General features: G+C 38.9%; 1 protein-coding gene across 1 annotated transcript in view; it reads right to left on the bottom strand.

Moving 5' to 3' along the window:
* Positions 1-18,109, bottom strand: part of nup188 (nucleoporin 188) — a 117,329-nt gene that overhangs the window by 27,248 nt on the left and 71,972 nt on the right. Inside the window, exons 29-36 of the mRNA XM_073052718.1 lie at positions 17,738-17,807; positions 17,284-17,351; positions 16,087-16,282; positions 10,195-10,272; positions 9,881-9,966; positions 8,525-8,670; positions 6,941-7,125; positions 6,642-6,842 (exon numbers count right to left, since the gene is read on the bottom strand). Of these exons, the coding sequence (XP_072908819.1) occupies positions 6,642-6,842; positions 6,941-7,125; positions 8,525-8,670; positions 9,881-9,966; positions 10,195-10,272; positions 16,087-16,282; positions 17,284-17,351; positions 17,738-17,807 (1,030 nt within the window). The remainder of the gene's footprint in view (positions 1-6,641; positions 6,843-6,940; positions 7,126-8,524; positions 8,671-9,880; positions 9,967-10,194; positions 10,273-16,086; positions 16,283-17,283; positions 17,352-17,737; positions 17,808-18,109) is intronic.

The following is an 18,109-nucleotide window of genomic DNA, read 5'->3' on the forward strand; positions in this document are numbered from 1 at the left end:
ATTATGTTTGGAATACCCATTTATCACAAAGGATTGGAGGCTGAATACTATTTCAAGGCAGTGCATTAGGAATGTAGAGTGCTGTTGAGTCAAAGCGACCCTATAATGCAGTTGTCCAGAGGGTTTTTGTGGCAAGTTACAGAAGTAGATTGCCAGATCATTCTTCTGCACAGATACTGCTGCTGCCCAGGTTGGGACATAGCCAGATCTGAACTCAGGACCATCTGCCTCAGAATCCAGTGCCACTACACCACCTGCTGGTAGTGTTGGTAATTCTAATTTGTTCTGAACTTCATTTAAATACATAATTTATTACTCAGTTAAATTAACACACACAAAATGCTAGAGGAATTCAGCAGAGTTCCTCCAGCAGTTTGTGTGTGTTGCTTGGATTTCCAGCATTTGCAGATTTTCACTTGTTTACTTAGTTAAATAGGTGTTTGTCTTCTTTTTATACCTTTGTAACTATATCCATAAAACTTCAACTAAGGCTACATCCACACTAGATCGGATAATTTTGAAAACGCCGGTTTTGCGTAAAAACAATAGGCGTCCACATTATGTGTTTTTGAAAATATCTCTATCCACATTGAAACCGAGATTTCAGCGAATCTCCTCCTACTGGGCATGCTCAGGACACATCTACCGAAAACAAGCAACATGTTTGGTGTCGAATCTCGCCGTAAAATTGAGCGTTTGTGTAGTTACAGACTAAAAAAACTTAAAACGACAGACAGCTGTTGGTTCTCGCACAGGAGAACTTAAAAGTAAAAAAAAACAAATACTGGAGCGTATGGAGGCAACTGACAGGGAGTTCACGGACAGTATGATCCGGCTGACAACGAACATTGGAAAACTGACTAACTCTGTTGCATTAATAAAGCACCTTATTAAATGTATAAAACATGTCTGCATCAGTGTTATCTTGTATTTCCATACAATGTTACATTAGGCTGTTACACATCTATTGTCAGAGAAGTACTTGCATAAATAGGTAAACCACCTTCATACAAACAAGGACAAAAAACAGGGCAAAGTGAGTATACTTATACTTATTTATTCAGTAAGTTATGGGTCAAAGTATTTGGTGAGTACATTTCTAACTCTTCTGGTTTCAGTCTCGTTGCTGTCTCTTCTAAAATTGTTAGGTTGCGTTCAAGAAAACAATGAAATAGCGCGCTGCCGTCTGACAGCATTTTCAGATTTCTCCGGTTACCCCGTCCACACTGATCTGCCCGAGCAGTGTTTTCAAAAATACCCACCCTGGAAAGCATTTCTGAAAAGCTCCGGTTTCGGGGGACGAAAACACCATTTTAGTGTGGACAGAGGGTAAAAACTAAGAGAAAAAGCTTCGGTTATGGATTTATCTGGTGTAGTGTGGACATAGCATAATTGGGGCAGCCGCTTAATTGGACCAAAATGTACCAGTCCTGATGTTTCCCAATTAACCAGAGCCGTATCATGCATAATGCACCGTAAAATAAAACCTTAACTTTCAGAACAAAGGACTTTTACAGTATTTTGTTTCAACATTCAGAACGATCCTGTAGACTGCCCAAATCTAATTTTACAATAAAAGTTCAAAGAAAAAGTAAACACGTGAAAACAAAGATATTGTCATTATTTACATCAGACTATGCACTAGAGCCAAAAGTAGAATATTTGATTTTTACATTTAAAATACCATAGAACTATAATAAGTAAATATTCAATTCTGTCCTAATACTTTTGTTACTGTTACATTTCTAAATATAAAAGAAAGGCCTATGGCACAGCAGTTTGATAAATTTTGTTAGAAACTTGTTTAAACTTGGATTAAATGTGCATATCCCACATCTGAATGTGGCCTCAAGTAAAATGATTGAGGTATTTAGCTTTACTTTAAAATCTTTCCCTCTCCATTTCTTTCTGTTGGTTTGCACAATACACTTAGTCAAGCTACCCTCAGGGCAACAGTAATGTATGAGCAATCTGGAGACATTCGGTTCATGTAATTAATTCCCTACGTTACAACAAAGACTACATTTCCAAAGTACTCAACCAGATGTGGCATACTTCAATTTAATAATTTTAATATGTTTGTGTTAATATTACACATACTTCTGATGAAATCCCAAAAGCCAAACATGTGTTTAAGTTGTATAGAATGAGAAATGTCAGAAAGAACAAAGATATTTATAAGACCACATGATATAGGAGCAGAATTAGGCCATTTGGCCCACTGAGTCTGCTCCACCATTTCATCACGGCTGATCTAATTTTCCTCTCAGTCCCAATCTCCTGCCTTCTCTCCATATCCCTTCATGCCCTAATCAAGAATCTATCAACCTCTGCCTTAAATACACAGAGTTAGTTTCCACAGCTGCCTGTGGCAATGAATTCCATAGACTCACAACCCTTTGGCTAAAGAAATTTCTCATCATCATTCTAAAAGGATGACCCTCTATTCTGAGGCTGTGTCCTCTAGTCTTAAACTCTCCCACCATAGGAAACATCCTTTCCACATCCACTCTATCAAGGCCTTTCACCATTCGATAGGTTTCAACAAGGATACCCCCTCATTCTTCTGAAATCCAATTAATACAGACCCAGGGCCATCGGACGCTCTTCATATGACAAGCCATTCAAACCTGGAAGCATTTTTGTGAACCTCCTTTGAACCCTCTCCAGTTTCAGCACATCCTTTCTAAGATAACTGCTCACAATACCCCAAGTGAAGTTTCACCAGTGCTTTATAAAGTCTCAGCATTACATCTTTGCTTTTATGTCCTTTTAAAATGAATGCTAACTTTGCATTTGCCTTCCATGCCACAGATTTAGACCTGCAAATTAACCTTTAAGGAATCTCACACAAGCCCTCCCAAGTCCTTCTGTGTCTCAGCTTTTTGTATTTTCTCTCCATTTAGAAAATAGTCAACCCTTTCATTTCCTCTACCAAAGTGCATGACACTGTATTCCATCTGCCAATTTCTCTTAATCTAAATTCTTCTGTAGCCTCTCTGCTTCCTCAAAACTAACTGCTCCTCCACCTATCTTCGCATCATCTGCAAACTTTGCAACAAAGCCATCAATTCCATCATCCAGATCATTTGACATATCACGTAAAAAGAATCAGTCCTAATACAGACACCTGTGGAACACCACTGATCACTGACAGCCAACCAGAAAAGACTCCCTTTATTCCCACTCTCTGTCTCCTGCCATCAGCCACTGCTTTATCCATGCTAGATCTTCCCTGTAATACCATGGGCGTGTAGCTTGTTAAGCAGCCTCATGTGTGGCACTTTGTCAAAGGCCTTCTGAAAATCCAAATACACATCAACCATCCTTTGTCTATCCAGCTTGTTATTTCTTCAAAGAATTTCAGCAGATTTGTCAGGCAAGATTTTTCCTTGGGGAAACCATGCTGACTCCCACCTATTATATCATGTGCCTTCAAGTACCCTGACATCTCATCCTTGATAATCAACTCCAACATCTTCCCAACCACTGAGGTCAGACTAACCGGCCTATAGTTTCCTTTCCTCTGCCTCTCTCCCTTCTTGAAGAGTGGAGTGACATCTGAAATTTCCCATTCTTCTATAACCATTCCAGAATTTAGTGATTCTTGAAAGGCCATTACTAATGCCTCCACAATCTCTTCAGCCACCTCCTTCCAAACCCTTGGGTATACACCATCTGGTCCAGGTGACTTATCTACCTTCAGACCTTTCAGCTTCCCAAGAACCTTCTCCCTAGTAATGGTAACTTCAGAACTTCATGACCCCTGACACCTGTAACTTCTACCATACCACTAGTGTATTCCACAGTGAAGACTGATGCAAAATACTTATTCAGTTTGTCTGCCATTTCCTTGTCCCCCATTACCACCTCTCCAACATAGATTTCCACTCTCACCTCTCTTTTATACTTTATGTCTCTGAAGAAACTTTTGGTATCCTCTTTAATATTATTGGTTAGCTTACTTTCGTATTCCAACTTTACCTTAATGACTTTTAAAAAGTTGCCTTCTGTTGGTATTTAAAAGCTTCTCAATCCTTTAACTTCCCACTAATTTTTATTCTATTAAATGCCCTCCCTTTGGCTTTTATGTTGGCTTTGACTGCTCTTGTTAGCCATGGTTTTGTCATCTTGCCTTTAGAATACTTCTCCCTCTTTGGGATGTATATATCCTGTGCCTTCCTAACAGCTTCCTGAAATTCCAGCCATTGCTGCTCTGCCGTCAACACTGCCAGTGTTCTTTTCCAATCAATTCTGGCCAATTCCTCTCCCATGCCTCTGTAATTCCCTTTACTCCACTGTACTACAGATACATCTGACTTCAGCTTCTCCTTCTCAAAATTCAGGGTGAATTTGATCACATTATGATCACTTGTCCCTAAGAGTTTGTTTTTATTTTTTACCTTAAGCCTTCTAATCAATTCTACTTCATTGCACAACACTCAATCCAGAATAGTTGATCCCCTAGTGGGCTTGATCACAAGGTGCTCTAAAAAGCCATTTTGTAGATATTCTAGAGAATCCCCCTCTTGGAATCCAGCACCAACCTGATTTTCCCAATCTACCTGCATATTGAAAACCCCCATGACTATTGTAATATTGCCCTCTTGGCATGCTATTTCTATCATTTGTAGACCACGTCCTTACTACTGATTGGGGGTCTGTATATAACTCCCACCAGGGTCTTTTTACCTTCGCAGTTCCTTAGCTCTATCCACAATGATTCAACACCTTCCATCCCTATGTCACCTCTTTTCTAATAATTTGACTTCATTTTTTTAACAACAGAGCTACACTGCCCCTGTGCCTTCCTGCCTGTCCTTTCAATACAATGTATATCCTTGAACACTAAGCTCCCAGCTATAACCTTCTTTCAGTCACGATTCAATGATGCCTTCAAAGTCATACATACCAATCTGTGACTGTGCTACAAGTTCATCTACCTTATTCTGTATACTGCGCACATTTAAATACAACCACTTCAGTCCTGCATTCACCCTTATTGATTTAGTCCATCTTTTACATTTACTTGCAATACAGTTGAAATCAAGAATGATAAAACAATACAGATTGAGAACATACAGTCTAAAATAGGATGTGATAAAGCGTGTTACTTGCAGTCTGAAGAAAGGCTGTACTGAGCCAGGTAAAAATACAATACTGTGTGACTTCACCTCATGCTGAGCCTTGTTGGAACAAGGAAAGAGACCAAAGACAAAAAGGTTAGAATGGACGTAAGACAGAGAATTAAAATGAGGAGCAACTGGAAGCTCAGAGTCACTCTTGAAGTCTGAGCAGATGTTCTTCAAAGCCGGCTTTTGTTATGTGGAGAAGATCACAGCATGAGAGCCATATACGGTACATCAAATTGGAAGACATACAACCACTTGGAGTGTTTGAGTCCCTAAACAGTGGGAACTGAAGGAGTAAAAGGACATGTGTTACACGTGCTGCAATTGCATGAGCAAGCATTGTGAGGAGAATGGACATTGAAGATTAAAGACAAAGTCACAGGGACTTTACAATGAAAGTGTGGGAGGCGATCCATTGAATGTGGAAGTATTTCTGAACTAGAAGAGAGAGATCTGGTGGCAGCAGAAATAAGGGAAATGAACCACAACAAGTTTAAAGCCCTGTCAACTATCAATTCTCCTTTGCCTAGCTTAACATATTTTAATATTGAACTTCTCTAACTCCACTCACTTCCAAATCCAAAGAGATAAAAGAAACAGGAAAGGTTGGAAATATAAAACATCAGGCAGCAGGTATAAATAGCAAACATATTAGATTGAAGACCATATCAGAAAGAAATAGAACAATATAGTTCAAAATCCAAACTTTAAGTGGCATGTTGATGAATGTATCAATGCTAATTGAACTCAGTTTATCTTCATTCTCCCTTTACGCTCAGTTTATCTGAGCCTTAACTTCTCTTTCTTGACTCTTCCATCTACTTCTAAGAGGACAGATGTGCAACCAACATCCACTACAGCATTATACTGTAGCTCTCGCCATGCAGTCCACAATAACCCTCTTTTTGTAACCAGCTGTGATTAATAGACCTTTGCAATCCTTTCTCAACCTCTTTAACCACAATTTATCAGGGTAATAAAACACAACAGGCCCTTCAGCCCACCAAACCTGTGATGACCAAATACCCACTTACACTAATCCATTTTATTATCCCCAGAGCCCATCAACTATCCATGGAATCTAGCACCTACAAACACACAGGACAATCTGCAATGAGCAGTTAACCTATCCACCCACTCATCTTTGAAACAAAGGAGGAAACCAGAGCCAAGGAGTCAGAGAGAGTGTGCAGTCTTCACATAGAAAGCACTGGAGGTCAAGACTGAACCTGGGTGACCAGACATGGTGAGGAAGCTCTTCTTGATGCTCCATTGTGCCTTTGTCATTCAGTTTCTATTGTTCTCCACCCTACCACTCACATTCCCTTACTTCTTACCAACATTACCTATATGTTATGATATATGATATCTAACCTCTCAGCTTTGATGAAAACATGAAATTCCAATACTTTCCTTACCCACAGACACTGCATTGACCATTGAATATTACTAACATGCTGGGTTTTTTTTAAAGCATTTGCAGTTTCTTCTTTAGGATTTAGAACTTACTTGTTGTGTTTTGGCCAGACCTAAAAGCAAGTGCAGTGACGCCTCTGCAAAATGTAAATTCTGTTTGACTCGAAGACTGAGCTCCAAGGTGCTAAGCATTGCAGGAAGAAATGGAACCTTCCGAATGATGGAAATTAAATGATCACCACTCTCATCCATTTCACAGAGTTCCTTTGCAAGATAGAGAGCTAGCACACATACCTGGGGAAAGAAAAAACAGTTACAACAGAGTTCATAACACACTTGGGCAATCAGTTCATGCTTCTGCTGAATATATAACAATTGTTTTCTCTCCTTACTCCATCCTTCTGGTCCTTGTGTTGTAATCGTGGGGCACAATCTGTTTCCATACTATCTTTGTCATCAAATAAGCCAGCATCAGTTGTCAGTGCATGATGTGTTTGGTCCAGTAGAACAATCGCTTCGTTATGTATGGTCTCACACACAGTTAGCAGCATTTGAGAATACTGAGGAAAGTCACTAACTAAACAAAAGATTACAACAGTAGAACTACAAGTCAGTGATAGAAATGAATTTACAGAGCAACATGCATTAGATGGATCTGCATCAAATTAAAACATACTTTAATTAGATTTCAGAAACCCCCACCCCGAGTAATATTAACTTATATATATAAAACTACATTAACTTTTATACATTAAAAATATACACACATGTGCGTGCGCGCGCACACACACACACACACACATATATATATATATATACACACACACACACACACACACAGGCAACATAAAAATGTGAACGTATTTCTAATGCAGTCATTATGCCTTAAACTACAATGGCTATCACATTCAAGATCACCGTCTACATGAACTGTTATATCATAACTGTATCATCTGCAATTCATGAAGCAGAAGAAAAAAAGAAATTCTATTCCAAGTATATGAGTTCAGTTAGCAAAATAATGTCTACTCAATGTCATGAACTCTTTCCTCTTGGGTAATATAATACAATGCACATTATCGTGACGAACAGTGTGCTAGAGTACCTGACTGACTGCAAGATGGTAACACCTACACCACATGATTGCAGTGGTTCAAGGAGGTACTATCACAAGGACAATCAGCGAAGTAAATGCAGCTCTGACAGCAACAAAAACACAATGGAGAAAATGGGGAAAGGTCTACATATTAAAATAAATTATGAGTCTCCTACAATCAACCTAATGATTTCCATATTGAAGCATATGTGATTCTCTATTTTTGTAAAAACAGGAATCACAATACAGTATCTTTCATTTGTCCCCTATACCAGTGATCTGAAGAATTGAACATAAAACAGTACAGCACACTACAGGCCCTTCATACCATGATGTGCCGACCTTTTAATGTAGTCCAATTTTTCTTTCATCCATGTGCCTAAGTAATAGCTTCTTAAATGTCCCCACAGTAGCTGCCTCTATCACTATCCCTGGCAATATGTTCTACACACCCACCACTGCATTTAAAAAAAAACTACCTCTACCCTGTATTTTCCTTCAATCATCTACAAATTATGCTCTCTCTTGTATTAGCCATTTACGCTCTGGGAAAATACCCTGTCCATTTTATTTATGCCTCATCAATTTGTACACCTCTATCATGTCATCTCTCATCCTCATTCACTCCAAAGAGAAAAGCCCTAGCTCACTCAGCCTTTCCTCATAAGACATGTTCTCTAATCCAGGCAACATCCTGGTAAATTTCTTCTATACCCTTTCTAAAGCAACCACAACTTCAACACAACCATAACTGAAGTGTGGTCTGAATGCCTGTCTTGCAACTCCTGATCCTTAGCCATCAAGCACAAATCCATAACATTCACCACAAAGAACATTACAAACTTTTGAAAGAAAACCAAAAAGGAAGCAAAAGTTCCACCTCGTAGTTGCTTGATCTGAAGTGCAATTATGATAGCAGAATATATTTTTGCTTTTGTCTTCTCCATGAAGTACTGGTTGCTCTGTGAAAGGCTCTCTAGAATTTGATCCAAAGGGTCCAGGATTTTAGATACATTAACAATTGTGCTGAGAAAGGAACAAAGCAGGAACCATTATTCTGTGCCATTTAGTTGTTTTTGGTTATGTACATATACCATGATCACTTTCTTAAGTTAAATAGAGTGGCAAATTCAGGGCAATGTCCAAAGCATAATCAGGAAGGATAAATAGCTTCGACCTTTTCTTGGCCAAATTTTCAAAGATCAACTTTATTTGTCACACGCCATGAGAACATACAGTGAAATGCATTACTTGCGTCAAATCAAATTAACAAAAATTGTGCTGGGCACTCTGTAAGTGTTGCCATGCTTCCAGCGCCAACATGCCATGTTCACAACTCCCTAACTCTAATCATATGTCATTGGAATGTAGGAGGAAAAAAACATGGGAGGTGGGGAGGACATACATATAGTGGAAGGAACTGAGTCTCGGTCTTGCAGCTGGTGCTTTAAAGCATTGTGCTAACTGCTGTACTACTTGCTGGTATAGAATATAACCCAAAAATGTATTTTTAAACTTTGTTTTGACATCAGTGAGCACAGATTTGTGAGCAGCTTTGGCCTGCTTATCAAAGAAAAGATACTAGCGAGGCTCCAGAGGTCATGAGCATGATCCCAAGAATGAAAGGGTTAATGCTTGAAGAGCATTTGGTGGCTCTGGGGCTGTACTCACTGGATTTTAAAAGAATGAAGGGGATCCCAATGAAAGCCATCATATGTTGAAAGGCCCAAAGAGACTGGATATGGAGAGGATATTTCCTATAGCTGGGGGAAACTAGCACCAGAAGGCACAGCATCACAACTACAGAGGGATGTCCATTTAGAACAGAGATGAGGCAAAATTTCTTTAGCCAGAGATTGATGCGTCTGTAGAATTCATTGCCACAGACGGCTATGGAGGCCAAGTCATTTGGTATAGTTAAAGCAGGCTGTTGATTAGTCAGGCTGTCAAAGGTTACAGGGAGAAGACAGGAGAATGGGGTTGACAAGGATAATAAATCAACCATGATGGAATGGTGATGCACACTCAATGGGACAAGTTACTTAATTCTGCTCCAATTTCTTACGATCTTATTCAAGAACAAATAGGAGGCTACAAGAAGATAAAAATACACATTTGCAAATGTTATTAACAGAACACACGATATATTTTAAAATTTGCAAACAATATTCAGTAAAGTCAGTGACATCGTTCCAAACACATTGTATATAATCACGCTAATCTTCTTGTTTCCCACCTTTTCCACTGTTTCAGTAGGATTAAAAGCAGTGTTGCTAGCATTGATCCCATTCGCAGGCATGGAGCAGATGAGGTAACTGTTAGCTGACAAAAGAATTATAAGATGAGAGTCAAGCATATAAAAGGCATTCAAATATCAAACTAGCACATTTCCAACAAATCTTCACCTTTAAATGTTCTTTCAGATAAGTGTGATGCAATTCAAAGTGCTGGATTATTGCTCAAATCTCAAGATCATAGTCAAGACAACAGATTTGCATTCAATTAATTGTAAAAAGCACACTGAAATACAGTAAATTGCAAGAAACTCACCAAAACTTTGGTTGTTTCAAGAACATCATGTAGTAATTGCAGCCGGAGTGAACAATCACAAAGATGCATCACCTCCTCCTGTGGAACAAAATAAACTAAAAAATCAATATGATTTAAGTTTATTATTACTGACCTGTCGTGAAATTTGACGATTTGTGGCAGCAGTCCAGTGCAGGCATAACAAATTACTGCAAGTTACAATAAATAAATAAATAAATAAATAGTGTGAAAGAGTAATAACAAAGTAGGTAGTGTTCATAGGTTCATAGACTGTTGTGATGGTGAAAGGAAAGAAGCTGTTCCTAAAACAATGAGTGAGAATCTTCAGGCCCCTGCACTTCTCCCTAATAGTAGTCATGAGAAGAGAGCTATAAAGCTGTTTGGCTATTTTACACTGCACTTTGCTTAGGGTTGGGGGAGCATTATCTGCTCTCCGGGTCTAACACCTTGCTGAAGAGGGACTCTATATTAATGTACGTCGATGTAGCTCCCAGAGCCCGACTTCAATTCAACAGTTGCTTACTGCCTTCCTCAGGTTTTGGGGTAATTCAACAGTAAACAACTTAAGATAGCTATTGATTTTATACACTACTTCTTATGGGGGAGGAGCAACCTCCCCTCTGTCCCTGCTGTTTCTTTTTGTTTTAGTATTTGTGAAAATCACCAAGGGTCAGTAAAGGGCCACTGCTTTCCTATCTGCCTAGTAACAGAGTCATAGAATAGTACAGCACGGATACAAGCCCTTTTGTCCAGCCAGTCCACAGTGCCCACTGAGCTAGTCCCAATTTTCTGTGGTCAGCCCATATCCTTTTCAGCCCCATCTCTCCAAGTACCTATCGAAGTGCTCCTTAAATGAAACATAAAAAAACACAGAAAACCTACAGCACAATACAGGCCCTTCAGCCCACAAAGCTGTGCCGAACATGTCCTTACATTAGAACTACCTAGGCTTATCCACAGACTTCTATTTTTCTAAGCTCCATGTTTCCATCCAGGAGTCTCTTAAAAGACCCTGTCGTTTTTGTCTTCACTGCTGCCGCCGGCAGCCCATTCCACGCACTCACCACTCTCTGCGTAAAAAACTTACCCGACATCTCTGTACCAACTTCCAAGCACTATGCCCTCGCGTGCTAGCCATTTAAGCCCTGGGAAAAAGCCTCTGACTATCCACACAATCAATGCCTCTCATTATCTTGTACACCTCTATCAGGTCACCTCTCATCCTCTGCCACTTCAAGGAGAAAAGGCCAAGTTCATTCAACCTATTCTCATAAGGCATGCTCCCCAATCCAGGCAACATCCTTGTAAATCTCCTCTGCACCCTTTCTATGGTTTCCACATCCTTCCTATAGTGAGGCGACCAGAATTGAGCACAGTAGTCCAAGAGGGGTCTGACCAGAGTCCTATATAGCTGCAACATATGCCTTCTTAACCAGTGTCAACCTGCGTAGCAGCTTTGAGTGTCCTATGGACTCGGACCTTGAGATCACTCTGATTCTCCACACTACCAAGAGTCTTGCCATTAATGCTATATTCCGCCATCATATTTGACCTACCAAAATGAGCCACTTCACACTTACCTGGGTTGAGCTCCATCTGCCACTTCTCAGCCTAGTTTTGCATCCTATCAATGTCCCACTGTAACCTCTCACAGCCCTCCACACTATCCACAACACCCCTAACAAATGTAATAACAGCAAATGTACTAACCCATCCCTCCACTTCCTCATCCAGGTCATTTATAAAGATCACAAAGAGTAGGGGTCTCAGAACAGATCCCTGAGGCACACCACTGGTCACCGGTCTCCATGCAGAATATGACCCTTCTACAACCACTCTTTGCCTCCTGTGGGCAAGCCAGTCTTGGATCCACAAAGCAATGTCCCCTTGGATCCCATGCCTCCTTACTTTCTCAATAAGCCTTGCATGGCTTATTATCAAATAATAATAATAATAGTACATTATCAAATGCCTTGCTAAAATCCTATACACTACATTTACTGCTCTACCTTCATCAATGTGTTTAGTCACATCCTCAAAAAATTCAATCAGGCTTGTAAGGCACGACCTGCCTTTGACAAAGCCATGCTGACTATTCCTAATCATAATATGCCTCTCCAAATGTTTACAAATCTTGCCTCTCAGGATCTTCTCCATCAATTTACCAACTACTGAAGTAAGACTCACTGGTCTATAATTTCCAGGGCTATCCCTACTCCCTTTCTTGAATAATGGAGCAACATTCGCAATCCTCCAATCCTCCGGAACATCTCCCGTCCTCACTGATGACGGAAAGGTCATCACCAGAAGTTCAGCAATCTCCTCCCTCGCTTCCCACAGTAGCCTGAGGTACATCCCATCCGGTCCCAGTGACTTATCAAACTTGATGCTTTCCAAAAGCTCCAGCACATCCTCTTCCTTAATATCAACATACTCAAGCTTTTCAGTCCGCTGTAAGTCATTTCTACAATTGCCAAGATTCTTTCCGTAGTGAATACTGAAGCAAAGTATTCATCAAGTATGGCGAAGAAGGCTTTTGGAACACTGGCCTTTATAAATCAGAGCATTGAGTACAGAAGTTGGGATGTAATGTTAAAATTGTACAAGGCATTGGTAAGGCCAAATTTGGAATATTGTGTACAGTTCTGGTCACTGAATTATAGAAAAGATATCAATAAATTAGAGAGAGTGCAGAGACGATTTACTAGGATGTTACCTGGGTTTCAGCACTTAAGTTACAGAGAAAGGTTGAACAAGTTAGGTCTCTATTCGTTGGAGCGTAGAAAGTTGAGGGGGGATTTGATCGAGGTATTTAAAATTTTGAGAGGGATAGATAGAGTTGACGTGAATAGGCTGTTTCCATTGAGAGTAGGGGAGATTCAAACAAGAGGACATGATTTGAGAGTTAGGGGCAAAAATTTAAGGGAAACACGAGGGGGTATTCCTTTACTCAGAGAGTGATAGCTGTGTGGAATGAGCTTCCTGTAGAAGTGGTAGAGGCCAGTTCAGTTGTGTCATTTAAGGTAAAATTGGATAGGTATATGGACAGGAAAGGAGTGGAGGGTTATGGGCTGAGTGCGGGTAGGTGGGACTAGGTGAGATTAAGAGTTCGGCACGGACTAGGAGGGCCGGAATGGCCTGTTTCTGTGCTGTGATTGTTATATGGTTATATATATGGTAAGTATCTCTGCCATCTCCTCCTGTTCTATACACACTTTTCCACTGTCACACTTGATTGGTCCTATTCTCTCATGTCTTATCCTCTTGCTCTTCACATACTTGTAGAATGCCTTGGGGTTTTCCTTAATCCTGTCCGCCAAGGCCTTCTCATGGCCCCTTCTGGCTCTCCTAATTTAATTCTTAAGCTCCTTCCTGCTAGCTTTATAATCTTCTAGATCTCTATCATTACCTAGTTTTTTTAACCTTTCATAAGCTCTTCTTTTCTTCTTGACTTGATTTACAACAGCCTTTGTACATCACAGTTCCTATACCCTACCATCCTTTCCCTGTCTCACTGGAACGTATCTACGCAGAACCCCACGCAAATATCCCCTGAACATTTGCCACATTTCTTCTGTGCAGTTGCCTGAGAACATCTGTTTCCAATTTATGCTTCCAAGTTCCTGCCTGATAGCCTGATAACCACTTCGCTCCATAGCTTTAGACTCTCCTATTCTGGGGAAAAGACTGTTACCATCCTGCTTATCTATGCTTTTCATAATTTTTAAACACTTCTTTAAGGCATGGTTTCCCAACTGTGGAGCACAGACTCCTTGCTTGGAGGTATAGATCCAAGACATGAAAAAAAGGTTAGGACCCCTGCTCCAAGGTCTTCCCAAATTCTCCCACATTTCAGAGGAATAAAAAGCTAGCCTGGTCAACCTCTCTCTCACCCAAGCCCTCCAGCTCCTGGCAATATCGTCATAAATCTTTTCTGCACTTTCTCCAGTTTAACCACATCTTTCCTATAAAAGAATGACCAAAACTGTACACAAATTTCCAACTACAGCCTCACTAACGACTTATACCAAGTGCAGCAACAATGTTCCAACTCCTATACTCAATGCATTGGGTAAGAGGTCGTAGCTTTCATATTCAGGTGACTGAAAACTTGAAAGTGCAGTGAAATGTGAAAAGGAGATGTAAGCAGACCAGTATATGAAATTTAATGCAGAGAAATGTGAATTGTTGCATTTTTGACAGAATGAGAGAAGCCATATAGCTGAGAAAACCCAACTGTAAGAAGGTTACAAGAATAGAAAAATCTGTACATAGTTTATTGAAAGTTTTTACATATTTTGTACACAAGTTTGTACATATTTTTACATAGTTTATTGAAAGTTCATTGAAAATGACTGGCAGGATAAATTACTGTTTAATATAAAAGTGTGAGGGATTCTGGACTCTAAATTAGGGCAAAGACTACATGTGCAAGGAGGTGTTGATGAAACTTTCAAAAACACTAGTTTGGCTACAACATTAGTATTATATCCAGGATTGGGTGCTACATACTTCCACAAAGATAAATGCTTTTGTGCCAATTAAATCCAAAGGAGTTGTTCTTCATTTTTAAAAAAAAAAGAGAAGACTGCAAGGGGATTTGATAGGGGTGCTTAAAATAATGAATGAATTAGATCATGTAGATAAAAAAGGATCTTATCATCATGACAGAAGGTAAATTAAATAAAATCAATGAAACTATTTGGAATTGAAAGTCATTATTATTCTTGGTGACCATGAAGCTTCCATATTGTTACTAAAGGCCAACTAGCTCACCAATGTCCTATAGGAAAGAACATTAATGCCAATCTTCTCTAAATTCACCAGTGTGATTGATTCTTTTATATTGTTTGAAATGGTCTTGCAAGCCGTGTTATTCAAAGTACAATAGACCTGGACCCTGACCTATATATTCCATCCACAAACACAGAAAAACAAGTACAAATACCCAGTTCCTTGAAAAGTATTTAGAGAATTTTAGTAAATAACCGCATATACAGGTAGCCCCCGTTTTTCGAACGTTCACTTTACAACTCGCTGTTACGAAAGACCTGTTTTCGCTAACCAAAGAGGATTTTCACTTTTACGAGAAAAAGACGCCCACTTTATACGTGTGTTACCCCGAGAAAGACTACCATGACCGTGAAGCCTTGTGCAGGTAGTTGTGTGCGCATGCGTGTACGTGCCGATTTTTTTTCCTCCACATCGATTTTGGCTCACTATCTTCCCGATTTTCATAAGTGAAACTACACCGTACATACAATAATTCTATTTTATATAGGCTGTATACTTATCATATCATTCCTGCTTTTACTATATGTTCGTGTTATTTGAGGTTTTATGTGTTATTTGGTTTGATTTAGTAAGTTATTTTTTGGGTCTGGGAACGCTCAAAAATTTTTCCCGTATAAATTAATGGCAATTGCTTCTTCGCTTTACGACATTTCGACTTACAAACTGTTTCATAGGAACACTCTACCTTTGGATAACGGGGGAAACCTGTAATTGCGATTTTTTTAAACATTTAAAAACTGCTCCACTGATCTCAATTACATAGACATTTATTTTGCAGTTCAATATCACAACCAGAATTAATTCCTATTTGATTAACTTGGGCATTTTGACAATGTTCTAATACGGCATTTATATTCTTTATCAGATATCAATCCTATCTGAACAAACTGGACACCAATTGCAATAGCATCATTTTGTAGCAATATTTCAGACAAAACATTTGGGAAAAGTCCAGATTCTGAACACATGTTGATTTGAGGCCAGAGTCTGGTCATCAGAGTAACAGCCATTGAAGCTGTGTCTGAAAACAGGTATCTTCTAACCTCAGTATCCCCCAACACATGATAGCATACAAGATATATAAAATTTAATACTTACATAGCTAGTAGCCAGAACAAGAAACATTCTCCACGCTGATATCAACTTATGGAATTCGAGAAATGTTGAGGCTCCATCAGTATCTGCTTCCGTCATATAGATGACAAGGGATTTGATATATTCAGACCAATATTCATATCGTTTCTTATCAAAGAACATTTTCAATGTGTTCTTTAGAGTCTGGTCCAGAGAACCTCTAATGGTATAAAAAACATAACATTTAGAAATAGTCTCTTACAAATTCACAAATTCATTGCACTTTAATCCAACCAGTAAAAAAAACAAAACAACCTTTACGTGAGATGGGTCTGTGATAAAGAGTAAAGATCAAGAATAAACAAACGGAATAAATAACAAATAAAGATTCCCTTTCCTTCAACAAGCTTATCTAAATAACCTCAGGAAAGTAACTACTGAAAAGAAGAACATCCTACAAGCTATGCATATCTAAGCCAAAACTGCCTGAAGATAAGATTTTGAATTTGTTCTAAGGCTGCAATTAAAATAAACCTTCAACACCATACACAATTCCATCAACTAAATGTTATTTTTACTTCTTGGACACCTCAACAACTGAACAGAACAACTGAAACTAGTAAGGACTGAAGTGAAGTGATGAGATGCTGTGGTCTAACATTCTAGTCAAACAATTTCTATGTTGCTAACACACAAGTGGGCATAGTAATCAACGTACAATGACAAAAGATTTGACAGATGTTCCAATCATGAAAGGTCATGATGGAGAAGGTTTTAATACTGGCAGAAGGTTAAGGATCACTGGACAGACTTCTAAGTGATTAACAAAAGAGCCAGTGGTGACATGAAAAAACCTTCTCTTAAGCAGGTCATGATATTAACTTTAGTAATTGAAACGGTGGGAGAAAGGGACTCAACTTCTGCTTGCAAACAAGAGAGAGAACTTGCGGAGCTGTGAAAGAAAGATTTGGAGACAGCAACTGATCAGATCAGAGCTAGCATAGATAAATTAAATAGCCGCCTTCCAAGCTGTAACAATTCTATGATTTTATGGAAAATTCAAGACAGAAATGCTTCTGAAACTCAATTCACTTAAGCTACTTTGGTCAGTTTGAAGTATCACAGCATAATTTTATTTACAGAACTACAGTGATATTTTTAAAAATAACAATGATCAACAACGAGAAAGGCTAGTGCTTCAAAAATCAATAAAAAGTGTACCTGACAACATAGTATATTTCCAGGCAGATAATTTTCAGAGTGAAGGCACAGGTTTCGAGGACACTCTTCTATGGAGTACAACCAAAATTAATTAAGCAAAAATGAAAAAAACTACAATATTTAGAAAGATAACAAATATTATTTATACCCAGGTACCATTGAGCTACTTTAAAGATGGTGAAAAATGGAGAGAGTTTAGAAGACTGGTCTTTCAATGCAATTTCTATAAAGTAAACACCTCAGATTTTATGAAGACCATTGCAGATATGGAGAAGTATCAATTAACAAAGTTAGGAAGCTGCAACATTAATCATAAAAACAATTTTAACAGTCGAGAAATTAACAGCAAGATCTTGTCCTTGACATTCACCGGCAAGATCTAGCTGTTGACCTCAATGGTGTGAGGGCATTCTCTGGAGAACAAAAGAGCAGACTAGCACAAATTAGATCATACCTCTGTAATGTCAGAGGGGGCTGGCAACTCTCCAAAAAGCACAGATGTCAAATTCTCCCAAAATCGATCCCTGGAAAATAAAATTAATCCATCATCTTGTGTTTATAAGCACAAAGAATCTGTAGATACAAACATTTTTACAATGTAGGTCGGATTTCAATAATATTACAGAGACCCCTACTCTGTCCTAAATGAATTATTTGATTGCATGAAGTATTCATGACAAAGTAAGTGAATTAATGGCACAAACAGGGATAAATGCATAGTATCCAACAGCAAATTCAGAGGCATGATTGTTAAACTGACCAATGTTGGGACTTAAGTATTTTGGGATGCTTAACTTTTAGAAGAATACAAAAAATGTTAAAGAAG

Source organism: Hemitrygon akajei, chromosome 7 (assembly GCF_048418815.1).
Source record: "Hemitrygon akajei chromosome 7, sHemAka1.3, whole genome shotgun sequence".
Classification (NCBI taxonomy): domain Eukaryota; kingdom Metazoa; phylum Chordata; class Chondrichthyes; order Myliobatiformes; family Dasyatidae; genus Hemitrygon; species Hemitrygon akajei.